Raw genomic sequence first — 14,391 nt, forward strand, 5'->3', positions numbered from 1 at the left:
TGGCATTTTCATGCATGAATATTGAGCGGGGATTTTCCATGTGAGCTGCTGTGGGTTTCAGTAGGACAGGACTGCACTCACCCACTGCCGCCCCGGGTGATCTGTCATCGGCAAACCTCTCCCATCCGACCGAGAGGAGGAGTGTGTCGTGTCACAACACTGCGAGCGGCTCATAGGAGAGCTCTGCTTATTGTTTGTGTCTGTTTAAACCCATTCTCTAAATGATTTCAGGACTAATGTATCTATGAAACTGCATATTACTGATCGATGACCAATGGTGGATCTCTGCTGTCTGGATATCAACAGTTTCAATGAGTGCTGGAGGAGATGAAGCATCAGGGTGAGTACTGTTACTGTTTATTTCCATATGAAGCGAATATACAGTGCTCAACATGTGAAGTCAATCAGAACAAGCTCTTCAAATGGGTGTTGAATAGTTCTCTACACTTTATTTTGGTCCACTTCAACTGTTGGCTGTTTAAGCATGATCATCATGTCAACATGAAGAGCCTCAAAACCTTAGTGTCCTCTAATTAGAAGAGCTGGTCAGTGTTTATCCAGTCAACAAAAGACGCTCTTAAATTCCCATTTAATCCAACATTTGGGATTTTTTTATGTCTTAAACCATTACATAAATTATGTTTGTCTTTGAAAATCTGAATAAAACCATTACAGACCATCAGATTTTACCCTCAAACCCACCTGATTTACTGATTTCTATATTGTGTTTGGGACACATTTCTTCAGGACTCATTGGTTTTTAACATGCCACCATTAAGAAGGGAAAATTAGTGACTATTTGAGATCTAAATGATCATTTCAGTGTCCATTAAAGCAGTACTGTACTGAACAAACCTTCATTGCTTTACTCAATGTTTAAAGTTAAGTTTTGCTTGTAAACTCTTTACATCGGCTGAATACAAACAAACAAATCACATGTAGTAATCTTCAAACTAATTTGTTTAAATTCAGCTTAGGGTGACGCGATGGGTTGCACAATCCCCCTCACAGCAAGAAGGTTACTGGTTCGAGTCTCAGCTAGGTCAGTTTGTGGAGTTTGCATGTTCTCCCCGTGTTGGTGTGGGTTTCCTTCGGGTGCTCCGGAAGTTCATTCCACTGTGGCCCCAGATTAATAAAGGGAGTAAAAAGAAAATGAATGAATAAAATTCAGCTTATAGAATTTGCAATGAACCTTTTTTTCGCTGGTCTATATTGTTGTTGTTGTTGTTGTTGGTTATTGTCAATGTTAGTGAAAACTGGAAGCATTGTATTGTATAATTATGGGAACATTATTTTAAATGTGCTTTCAATGGTGTAAAGATCGCATGTAGTAAAGTTCAGATACGTTTGAAGAACTTGTAAATAAAATGAAACACTTTTGAATGGAAATGAACTGTTTAGAGAACATTTTACAATGCAATAATACAGATCACACCATTTAATCTTAATATGTACTATGCACACACTTGATACATCTTCATACAGCTGAGGTCAGAATTATTCACCCCCTGCTTATTTTATTCCTCATTTTCTGTGTAGCGGAGAGCAGATTTCTCCAGCACATGTCTAATCATAACAGTGTTAATAACTCATCTCTAATAACTGATTTATTTCCTCTTTGTCATGATGACAGTAAATAATATTAGACTAGATATTCTTCAAGACACTTCTATACAGCTTAAAGTGACATGTAAAGGCTTCACTAGGGTAATTAGGGTAACTAGGCAGGTTAGGGTAATTAGGCAAGTTATTGTATAACGATGGTTTGTTCTGTAGACTATCCAAAACAAATATAGCTTAAAGGGGCGAATAATATTGAGCTTAAAATGCTGTTTAAACAATTAAAAACTGCTTTTATTCTAGCCCAAATAAAACAAATGTGCATGTGGCATTAAGTGTAGAGCTGGCTCTCTTGTGTTGTTGAGTGCTGGAGGTCTGCTCTGCTCATTTCTGGCTCCTGCTCTTGTTTTCAGTGTAAAGCAGTAGTTGGTTTGAGTTGTGTATGATTAGACATGTGCGAGTCTGTCATGACAGCTGTGGCCAGCACGGGTAGGCCTATACTTTTATTCTCTGTATATTTAGATACTGCAGCAGATGTCTCAGTGAACTGGTGGGGTTCAGACGTCACTCATCTAGACAGATATGAAGTTGTAAGCCAGGTGGACAGATGAACCATCAGGAGACAGATCGCTCACCTGTCCGGGGTTTTACAGGTGTTGTGTTAGACCTCTTAAATCTAGGTTTCTGCCAGTATCAGATCTTCATGTTGCAATTCCTTTCTTAAACTTTTATGCAGTAGTTTCACAATATTGAGCCAAGCTGGTTATTTTAACCCATTAATAATAATAAAATAGTGTAATGCTTTATTGTGTACACTCCAACAATGTCTATTGCTGCATGTTTAAACTACTTACACTACTGTTCTAGACAACTTAATGGTTGTTCAATCCACTTAAATCTGTAAACATATATATATATATAAATGTGCAGTTGAAGTCAGAATTATTCACCCCCTTCAAATTAATTTCTTCTTGTTTAAATATTCTCCAGATGATGTTGAACAGATTGAGGAAATGTTCACAGTGTGTCTGATAATGTTTGTTCTTCTGGAGAAAGTCTTATTTGTTTTATTTGGGCTAGAATAAAAGCAGTTTTTAATAGTTTAAACAGCATTTTAAGCTCAATATTATTCGCCCCTTTAAGCTATATTTGTTTTGGATAGTCTACAAATTGGGGAAAAGAATAAAAAAGCGGTCTAATAATTCAGGGGGGCTAATAATTCTGACTTCAACTGTATGTGTGCATATATATATATATATATATATATATATATATATATATATATATATATATATATATATATATATATTAATGGCTTAATCGGTTTGTGTTGGGCTGGCATGAAGGAATTGTGTGGCACCCAGCATTTTTTACTGTGAAATGAGTAAACAAATGTTTATTTTTAATCATTTATTTTATATTTTAAGATATTTTAAGTTGCAAAGAAGATTGTATAGATTTAATGAATGGATCATAACTTGTAATCAGATTACCTCTGCTTTTCCACGTAATATTCTGCATTAAAGTCTAAAAATGAACATGTTTGGGTAGTTTTCATCATGAGTTTAGGTAAATTAGCCTACTGGAGCCTTATTGCACAGTGTTACAGTAGTGTACAATAGCCCTATGAATCATTACAGAATCATCAATCAATATTTCAGCATGTGATAGAGCACAACAACACGAACATGCTCATGTTTGACATGTTTACACTTTTTAATAGTACATTTTTCCGATGTTTTGCTCATCTTCAATGAAAGTCTGCTTTCATGTTTTGCTTCCATAGCAACTGCATGTTAATCCTCTTAGTGACCATTAGTTTGCTATAAGCGAATGGTGAGCGAAAGAAAGCCCCGCCCCCTACTCAATATTCAGTTTCAGTGTGAAGTACATCATCATACTGAAATAAAAGTCTCGGCAGATTCAACACTTCAGTCTCCAAGCGTTTGCTGCTGTTCTGAATAACCAATGCACATAACACGTGATTATCATTAAAAAGCACCCTCAGGCTGCGTTCACACTGCGCTGTTCGACTGACGCAATTCTGATTTTGCTCTCCAGTCATGTGGACGTGTACGTGTGAGCAGAAACAGATGGATTCCCATTACTCAAATCAGATTCAGGCCTTGTTCTTTGTTCATTTCTCTTTTTCATTTATCTTCTTGTTCTCGTGTGGAAATGTATCTGGTATGAATGGGATCTGTGTGCTCGTGTCTGTAAGCAGGTGGATCGGATGTTCACTTGTCAATGTGAGGCTAAAACCATAGTGAATGACGTCAAGTCGGACACCAGTCATACACTTTAAAGGGAATGAGAGTCGAGACTGTGATTGGTTGAATGCATGTTGTGCTCAAACCCAGCCAGAACTCATTATGAGAATCAGCACCGCCCTGATAGCGCATGCGCCGCGTGCAGACTGCGTTATTCCCTCTTTAAAATGGCAGAAGTGGATTCAGATATGCCCGTAATGATTTTGCTGTTAAAAATAAAACCCTAAAAGTGTAAATAGATTATAATGATTGACTATATTCTGAAGTGTGCATGATATCAGTGCATGTTCATTATCATAGTATACTGAATTATTGAATATTGTATTATATCTGCTTGAGGCCAAATATCAGCTGTCTCCACTGCTTTGAAGCCGAGAATATCCACCATGAGCTGGTTTTCTGGCTCCACAAGCCATCCAGAGATGACACCCGGATGGGCGAGGAGTGCAGTGAAGCGTGCAGAGCCGTAATCCTCACGCTAATGCTTGCTGAATGCTTTCAGAATAACCTTCTGGCCAGCCCTGATCCTCACGGCCCTCTTCCTTGGTGGGATTAGGGAAGTTTTCTTTGGTCTTTTCATGCCAAGTTCATGGCAAACCACAGTAGAAAAGGTTCAGCAAATGCATGATTCCAGTCAGCCTCTCTGTTCCACAGCACACCTGCCCTATATTCACTAGTCGAGCGTGCTGTCCTGGCCTCTGTTTACTCTTGCTCTTTTGCACTCTTTGCTTCAAGTTAAAGGAAGATTAAAATACCGGAGCATCAGTGAGATGTATCAGAGAGGAAGTAGAAACTCCCTTTACCCTGCGCAGGGAGTAGCAGGTCAGGTGCTGTCTGTGCTCGCTTACTCACCGCCCAGACGGTCGCCACAGAAACTCAGTGTAACAGTAAACACACGTAGCCTTCATCACTGAGCCTGAAATGATATCAGTGTTCCTTTACTGAGCAGATACGGTGAAGCTTCACTCAGACAGACTCAACAATGAACAATACAGGCTTCAGTGTAGGGCTGCACGTAAACTCCACAAATCTCATGTGTTGAACTGAACTGCGGAGACTGTAATCCAGACTCAGCATGGCATATGTGAACGTTGCCATCTTCACACTCACACTTGACCAGAAACTCGCTGTGCTTGATCATAGAGTTTGATCATATCAGTTAGCAGCGGCAGCAGAGTTTCACAAGAAGAGGACTCGGATGTGTTTGCCCATGACATCCCCTAAACACTGATGTAGAGCAACAATCAATATCAAAATGATCCAGTCTGGAGGAGTGTACCTACATATCAAAGTTCAAGGAAGAACTGAATCTAAACGCGTGGTTTCAGATTTACTGCACACACTGTCATCCATTACTCAGTGGAAATGACTTAAACTGTAGTTTCAGTTCTTCGGTACGCCTCAGGGGATGTCATCAAAATGGTTTTGGACTAACTCATTTATTTTACATTGATTTAATCGCAATAATCTTGCATCATGTTGATGTAAAATTAAAAAAAGAAAAGGGTTTCCTAAGTGGTGCTTAAGAATAATTGAAAAATAATGATAATTAAGCCGTGCAAAATGCCAAATAAATATAAACGATTAAATATACGCTCCCGGCCACTTTATTAGGTACACCAACTGCTCGTTAATCCTAAAATTTCCAATAAGCCAATTAGATTACACTTACATGGCAGCAACAATGCCTTTAGGCATGTAGACATGGTCAAGACGAACTGCTGCAGCTCAAACTGAGCATCAGAATGAGGAAGAAAGAGTGACTTTAAACGTGGCCTACCTGAGTATTGCTGCTGACCATGTCCATCCCTTTATGAGCACAGTGTCTCCATCTTCTGATGGCTACTTCCAGCAGGATAATGCACCTCAATCATCTCAGACTGATGAACATGACAATGAGTTCACTGTACTCAAATGGCCTCCACAGCCACCAGAGCTCAATCCAATAGAGCAGCTTTGGGATGTGGTGGAGCGGGAGATTCTGTCATGTCAACATTGAGCAAAATCTCTGAGGAGTATTTCCAGTAGCTTGTTGAATCTACGCCACAAAGGATGAAGGCAGTTCTGAAGGCAAAAGGGGTCCGACTCGGTGCTAGTGAGGTGTACCTAATAAAGTGGCCAGCAAGGCATTGTCTGAAAACTAAATAAACATGCTTTCCTTTGATGCATACTTTGAATAGGACAATATATGTATTGAGTTTTCAGACAATGCATACATCTAGCTTTTTTTTTTTACACGTACACTCTAAAAAACACGGTTAAAACTATCCAAATTGGGCTGTTTTAACCCTGCTGCTGGGTAAATATGTGACAGAACACATCAGGGGGTAAATTAAGCCAAGTAATTGGGTTATTATTTTTAACACCATAAATGGGTTCTTTTTACATCCAATAATTGGTTATTTTGCACTTAATAATAGGTTCATTTGATCCTGAAATGCCTGCTGTTTTGACCCGGCATCACTGTAGTACGGTGGGGGATGTGCAGCTTTGATTACAGGTGTACAGAAGGTGCTGGGAGGACATTTTTGAATTCAGAAAGGTCTGACTAAGGGCTGCTATCAGCATAAATCTCATCTGAAAACACAAGGAATCTGCGTTTGTGTTGCACTATTTTCACTGCATTTAAACAAGTCAGTTCATAGTATGTGGAATCAACAGAACATGATGATTTGACTCAATCCAAGACTCTGAAAATCACCCCCAAATGCCTCAACACAAGATTTGGGTAGAGAGAATAGCCCTGTATGTTTTAGAGTGCATGACTGGTGTTGTGGTGCAGGCTCACCATGTTGAGGGATGTAAACAATCACAGTGGTTCCAGCGTACTTCCTGCTTTACACTTAATCTCTAGAGCTTCCAAGAGTCGAAAAAGAGCCACATATTGATCAATAATGAGCTGAGCAGTTTGATAACAAGCAGGACATGTTCATGGGCCAATGATTTCAGCACAGTGAAATGCTCTACACATCTGTATCAACATTAGTTGTTCTTTGCTTGATCATATTTGTCCAAGTTCTGACTGAGGCTGAAGCGGGGCGGATGGGAAACATGAGTAATTAGTTGTAGTTTGGAGTGGAGATGCTGAATCAGATCGTCTTCCAGCTGTTTGCGCCTCCTGTTCTTGCATACTCCCTCTGGTCTGCTGATCTGAGTGAATGTTCAGTTCCCTCATGTCCAGCACTGTGCACAGTAAATACAGCGCTTTCCATGAAGCCCATGCTCAAACTCAATCATCATAACTAAATCAAGCATTACAATTCTATACGTGTAGAAGACATAAACCTGTAATATACAGTATTATGGTTACTGTTATTCTGAAAACAATATGAATGAATGATTATAAATGTAAAGTCTATAACTGTCTTTATAATAATAGCAGCTTTTGTTGTGTCTCTATAGATGTATTTATTGAAGTTATGCTTGACATTAGACAGACTCTTATACTTCATTATGAGCACGGGCTTCATCGGGAGTGTTATTAATAGAGCTTGCACATGCATTTGGCTAATCAGAGCTGAATCATCATCAGTTCTGACGTGTGTGTGTGTGTGTGAGTGTGTGTGTGTGTGTGTGTGTGTGTGTGTGTGTGTGTGTGTGTGTGTGTGTGTGTGTGTGTGTGTGTGTGAGTGTGTGTGTGTGATTATTTATAAGTAGACTCTTCCACATTTGTCATGTAAACACTGGAGCTGAGTTGTCCTTCTGCTCTGCACCTGTTGCTCAGACTGATCATGCAGACTGGACTCTCGCCTCAGCTGTGAGGATAAAGCACCTGTCATAAAGGCACAGGTGGATGTTTGCCTACGTTGCTTTGTTGTAAATGTTACTGCCAACTTCAGCACAGGAAAATAAGGGACAGTCCTCAGTTTCTGTTTTTGGTCATTAAAGCTGTAGGTGGTTTCATGACCTGCCTATTCAGACTGGCCTAAATCATTACTGGTAGATGACTAGTCGAATCCATATTCAACAGTTATTACATTTGGACAATGTTAATCTTTAATTTGTTTCTGTGTGGAGTTTGCATGTTCTCCCCGTGTTGGCATGGGTTTCCTCCAGGTGTTTCCCCCACAGTCCAAACACATGCGCTATAGGGGAACTGGGTAGGCTAAATTGTCCCTAGTGTATGAGTGTAAATGAGAGTGTGTGGGTGTTTTCCAATGATGGGTTGCAGCTGGAAGGGCATCTCCTGTGTAAAAACGTGCTGGATAAGTTGGCGGTTCATTCCGCTGTGGCGACCCCGGATTAATAAAGGGACTAAGCCAACAAGAAAATGAATGAATGAATGAATGAATAATCCTTAATTTTAGTTCATAATCATGAGATATAGAATTAATATATCAAATGTTTTAAATCACTTATTAGTAACTAATAATCTTGTGTAATGTGTGTATTTATATATAGCACACGCATATGGCCATACACCCGAAGCCCTTCACAATCATGAGAGGGGTCTCTCCACACCTCAACAAGCTAAATTGCCTGTAGTGTGTGTGTGTGTGTGTGTGTGTGTGTGTGTGTGTGTGTGTGTGTGTGTGTCTGATACTGGGTTGTGGCTGGAAGGGCATCTGCTGCTTAAAACGTATGGAATAGTTGGTGGTTCATTCCGCTGTGGCGATCCCTGATAAAAAAGGGACTAACGTGAAGGAAAATTAATAATGGGACGAGTGTTCTCCTAATCAAAATGTTAGCACAAACTGCAGCTCATATTGAACCCAGCACACTCCTTTAACAGAGGCATTTGGAGGAGGTTTGGAGGTTTGATGGCTTAAAGGGTGAGGCTCCGCAGTCCATGATGACAGACGTCACTACTGTGCTCTTGGTGTACCAGACATTTTGGTCCCCACACTGTTAGGAATGTAAGGTACAAACACACACAAGCAAGCATGACACTCTCACATGCCCCCACACACAGTCACGCTGGTTTTATGGGAACTTCCCATACACAGAATGACTTTAATACTGAACTCATCCCTCACAGAACATGGTCTGCAGATCCACATTTGCTCAATGTTTCAGTCTGGATGACGTATGAGCTGATGTTTTATGAACACTAATCAGATGTCCCCTTAAAGAGCCTCTATTTGTCATTATAGAAGGTCATGTTAGGGTTTTCGGTTTCTGTGGGGTCTCGTTCAATGAAAGGCACTAAGCTGAGGAGAAAATGAATGAATGAATTTGTGATATTCCTGATTCACAAACAGCTCATGGGCCTGTGATTTTAAAAGCTTTAGAAATTAAACTTAATTAATTCATTCATTCATTCATTTTTTCATTTTCTCTTCGGCTTAGTGCCTTTATTAATCTGGGGTCACCACAGTGGAATGAACCGCCAACTTATCCAGCATGTTTTACACTCAGTGGATGCAATTCCAGCTGCAACCCATCACTGGGAAACATCCATACACACTCATTTACTACAGACAATTTAGCCTACCCAATTCACCTGTACCGCATGTGTTTAGACTGTGGGGGAAACCGGAGCACCTGGAGGAAACTCATGCCAACACAGGGAGAACATGCAAACTCCACACAGAAACGCCAACTGAGCCGAGACTCGAACCTGAGATCATTTGAAAGTATTTGAATATATAATAAAAAAGAGAAGTTGACAGAGCTTGTGGACACTGTTAACATAGGGCTTCCGTTTGCCACAGTACAGTTTGCACTGGCATTTGTGAAAACCTTGACAGAGGTGTGCTAAAGTAGTCCAGAGCACATGTGCTGATATCACTTACAGATTAATAAAAGTTACAGAGATATTTGAGCACAATATGCTGCCTTGTTTTCCAGAGATGCCCATGCACATTTCAGCAAGACAGTCCAAAACCACATTCCCCATTCCCCCCTGACTGTGGAGGAAGAGGAGGTACTGGACTGGCCTGCCTGCAGTCCCGACCTGTCTCCAATAGAGAATGTGTGGTGTATTTTGAAGCACAAAATGTGACAACAAACACTTTGTACTGTTGCCCACCTTAACACTGGTTTGCTGGAATAATGTTTACACCTGTAAGACCCTGTCTGAATCCATATGAAGTATAATCAACATATTATAAACAAATTAAAGCAAAAGAATGCTTTTCAACAGTTTTGATTTATTCATGCTGTAGCAAAATAATCGACATCACCAGTTTTGCATTTTGTCCATCAGTACTTTTGAAAACACTATTGGTTGGGTTAAGGGAAGGAGGAGGTTGGGTCAGTCGATTGGTCAGTCAGTCAGTCATCAGCGACCTCTGGTGGATTCACGAAAACAAAAACTGCAAAAACACGCACCTCCCGAGGCGGATTTAGCACTTTCAAGAAATGTATACAGAGGTGTGTTTCTGTTAATAATATGTGATAATATATAATAATAATACGCAGCGGATGCCCTTCCAGCTGCAACCCATTTCTGGGAAACACCCATACACACTCATTCACTACAGACAATTTAGCCAACCCAATTCACCTGTACTGCATGTGTTTGGACTGGGAGTGGCATTATTGTGTCTGATATACTTGACTTTACTCACAGCTGATTGGTCCAGTTTAGGTTTGTGATCTCTAACCCAGGATAGTGTAGCTTACCGTGGCGAAACCTGATCAAAACCTTCTTGAGCCTGAAAACTCAGAGTTTCTACCGGGGTAAACCCACACTGTCTATGTGCAACAGACCTCAGAAAACATCTTCCTAAACTCTCATCGCTGAGTAAAAGTCAGAGATGATTATTGGCTTAAAATAAGAAGCCTGGACAACTTTCCTTCCTATAAAACTGTAACTTACAGCAGCATTTCTTCATGAGCTGGGTCAAAGCAGCTCCAGGGCGATCACATGATCTGAAGAGAGTAAAAGGCGTCAGTGTTAGGCTGGTGTTATGACAGACACAGATCAGCACTGAATGGTTCTGTTCATATGAAGCTCTGCTGGAATCTGATTCTGAGTTTTTAAATAATCAATATCCTGATCTAGCAGTCAATCACAGATGGAGAGAGTGCCACTAGAGGGCAGTACATATCCAGCTTCAATAGTCAGGGAACAACAGTGGTGTCTACATATTAACCAGAAGGATGTACTCATAATTTACTGATGTCACACATTATTATTGTGTACCAGGGCTGTTCTCTCTAATTAATCTGTCATGATGGAGTTTATTTATTTACATTTATTTAATATTTTTTTCTTTTCGCAATGTGATCAAAACGGAAATATTTCCTTTTATTAAGTGTTATTTTATTCAGTTTTATTTAGTGTTTAAAGAAGTAGTTCACCTAAAATGACAACATTGTCATATTTTGCTCTCCCTCAAGTAGTTTCAAACCTTAAATGAGTTTCTTTTTTTGCTGTGGAACACAAAAGAAGATATTTTGAAGAATGTAAACCGGTAACCATCGACATCATAGGAAAAACAAATGCTATAGAAGTCAATGGTTACAGGTGTCCAGCATTTTCACAGTATCTCCTCTTGTGAAATAAAGTTTGCAGGTTTCTGGAAAGTAAGTCATGACAGAATTATGAGATTTAAAGCTGACAGAGGAAAAGATGACAGAATTCACTATTTAAAGTTTTATTGTCAAACCTGACGTGTTGCTTTAGCGTTGTTAATGGCATATTCTGTACCTGCAGATCAGTCTAGATCGAGCTCGCCTCTTCTTTGCTTCTCTTAGGGTGATCAGTGCCTGGCGGAGTCTGTAATTAAGGCTATAAGTGCATATATCTTTTCCAATAATTACACATAATATCCATTTTGAAATGATAAAGACGAGTAATGCGAGCTGGACAGAACAGAAGACATTTCATCCTGCAGATTGTCACAGCTAAATCACAAAAGCCCGTGTGTGTCATTACCTGAGGTTCTGGGTCAGGATAAGGTCATGCGCATGTCCCATTTACCAGAGACTATGGTGGGGTTCTGGGGGATCGGTGCTCTGTCTGTTTACAAAACTGCAGTGAATAGTAATGGATCCATCCAGGTGAAACAGCTGCTCACCTTTCGGTCTGTGTGTGTGTCCTGCTGAAGTGATTGTGCAGCGTTCAGCAGCTCATCAGTCTGTTTCTGCATCTGCAGCTGCAGTCATGCAGGCTGTGTGTCATTGTCAGGAGTGCAGCACAGTGTGAAGTAAGCCGCTTTCTGTCGGTCAGCTATCAGAAGTGGGGTGCAGCAAATCATTGTGGTGCTGCCTTATTTTCATTTCTTTGTTAAATAAAAAAATGAATGCAGTTTTGAAGATTCAGTGATGAAATTGTCTGAAGTGTGGTGGATCTTATGAGAGCATGTGAAATCTCTGAGACTAGAAGCAGTTTCTGTAGAAGATCTTTCAGAAGAGCGCTAGTGTTGTTATAGCACACACATTTGACTGTGTTTGAGTTAAAGCTCAGTTTTGTTGAAGGTGAAACCTGCATTTTCTTATTCTTTATTTATTTTATTTTGTGTTCTGATGAGCCTTTATGTCTGAATTTTCACTTACAGTTATCATACGACTCCTATATTGTTTGTTGTCACAGTGGCGCAGTGGGTAGCACGATCACCTCACGGGAAGAAGGTCACTGGTTTGAGTCTCGGCTGGGTCAGTTGGTGTTTCTGTGTGGAGTTTGCATGTTCTCCCCATGTTGGCTGCTCTGGTTTACCTCACAGTCCAAACACATGCAGTACAGGGGCATGTACAGTTGTGTATTCATCTAGATCCCTGTTTGTTTTATATTTTGGATGTGTCTACAAGGCACCGCTTGCACCTTAGTAAACTTTGACGACACTTTGGCCATTCATGTACACAGCAGCAGTCTAAATCTCTCATCTGTCACTTCACACTGCAGGTGTTTAACAGCACACTGTTATACTGTAATCCTTATGTAAAATACAAAACAACATTCAGAATATAATGCTGTCGCAGACATTTCTATTGAGTCTAAAGCAAGAATGAGTGCACTGTTATAAAAGTTGACTCATCTAATATTTGTATTGCTTCATTCACACTAGCAGCGACTTTGTAGCTGTCTGTCGCTCTGGCTGGCGACCTCATGCAAACGCAGGTCTGAGCAGCTGAGAGAGGATCATGTGAGCTCTACTGGTGCTCCTATTGGCTGTCACCCAAGAAAGATGCTCTTCATTTGCATAAAGGTAAAGGATTCTCTTTGCCGCATTGGTCGACACGCCCACCTGATCGCAAACGATCGATGTCACTTGCGTAGATGGAGGTCGCCAGGAGACGTTCACCCTAATAAATGTCGCTCATAGTGTGAATGAGGCTTAAGTTGAGTTAAAGTTTTACAGTGTAAAAACGGGATAGTTTGCCCAAAAATAAAAACTTTTGTTGAACACTAAATAAGACAACACCCCTGATGTCAGGACAGCGTGCTGAAACGCTGACTGGATTGACTGGAATCTTGTTTCTGATATGGTTATCTTGTTTGTTTTTCTCCACCAGGCCGATGGTGCAGGGGAAGGAGTCGTTTTCTCTCCTCTCCACATCAGAGAAGTGGCTCTTCAAAGGGGTGAGTTCACTATATCTGTTATTGAAGGTCCTGAACAAGCTAACGTTTAGTTAATTAGTTTACATGAATTAACAACGAACAGCACATCTGTTAAAGATGTCAAAGTGTCTGGTGTGCCTAGAGTGTGTATGTGAAGTTTCAGCTCAAACTACCACACACATCATTTATTATATTATTCATAACTCTTATATGAATTCATTAAGCCGCCCCATGCAGGCTTTAGTCGTAATTGTGCTGTTTTGGTGACTGTCGCTTTAAATTCAAATGAGAATTTTCAAAAGAAGGCGGGGCTACAAACACCTGTGCATTAGCATAGCGGCAGATTCTACACAGGAGTGGCCTTATCTCTGAGGAAACTGAACATGTCAGAAGAAGTGTGAGAATGCATCAGCCGCCCCAAAATGCAGTTCTTTGATTTTGATTTCTTGTTTAAATATTCTCCAGATGATGTTGAACAGATTGAGGAAATGTTCACAGTGTGTCTGATAATGTTTGTTCTTCTGGAGAAAGTCTGATTTGTTTTATTTGGGCTAGAATAAAAGCAGTTTTAATAGTTTAAACAGCATTTTAAGCTCAATATTATTCGCCCCTTTAAGCTATATTTGTTTTGGATAGTCTACAGAACAAACCATCGTTATACAATAACTTGCCTAATTAGTTGGTGTAAAATGGCTGCTGTCGCATCCTCCAGGTGGATGCTGCACACTGGTGGGGAAAGAGGAGATTCCGCCCATTATGTAAAGCACTTTGATTGGCCAGAAAAGCGCTATATAAATATAAGGAATTATTATTATTATTATCAAAATGGCTGCATGGTCGACTCTTAATCAGAATATTGTCTTAATAATATTACAATCGGATTATTGCTGTCCATGTAAATGTACTCATTGTGGCATTCATGTGAAGTTTCTCCAGTAAATATAATCACCCCCACAGCATGCCTTAAAGGTACTGCAACAGGAAACGCTTAAAAGAAGAACGCTCACCTCAGGGAAGTGTGTCTACTGGGCTTTTTCTGACTTGTTTTCTGTTGCTAACTGTTTTCTACACTAGAAAAAAATATTCAGAAATGACTCCTTGGATTTACTCAAT

The 14,391-nt window shown here is 40.1% G+C and overlaps 1 protein-coding gene across 6 annotated transcripts in view; it reads left to right on the top strand.

The window, feature by feature from the left end:
- The first annotated feature begins 150 nt into the window (after positions 1-150).
- The window catches only part of arhgef3 (Rho guanine nucleotide exchange factor 3), a 48,987-nt gene continuing 34,746 nt past the window's right edge, over positions 151-14,391 (top strand). For all 6 annotated transcript variants that reach the window (XR_015521316.1, XR_015521317.1, XR_015521318.1 and 3 more), the window contains exons 1-2: positions 151-340; positions 13,233-13,299. Coding sequence is in view for 1 of the 6 variants with exons in the window: in XM_087303177.1 (XP_087159303.1) it covers positions 312-340; positions 13,233-13,299 (96 nt within the window). In the remaining 5 variants the exon portion in view is untranslated. The remainder of the gene's footprint in view (positions 341-13,232; positions 13,300-14,391) is intronic.

The sequence above is a fragment of the Danio rerio genome, chromosome 22 (assembly GCF_052040795.2).
Source record: "Danio rerio strain M-AB ecotype USA chromosome 22, GRCz13ab, whole genome shotgun sequence".
Lineage (NCBI taxonomy): Eukaryota > Metazoa > Chordata > Actinopteri > Cypriniformes > Danionidae > Danio > Danio rerio.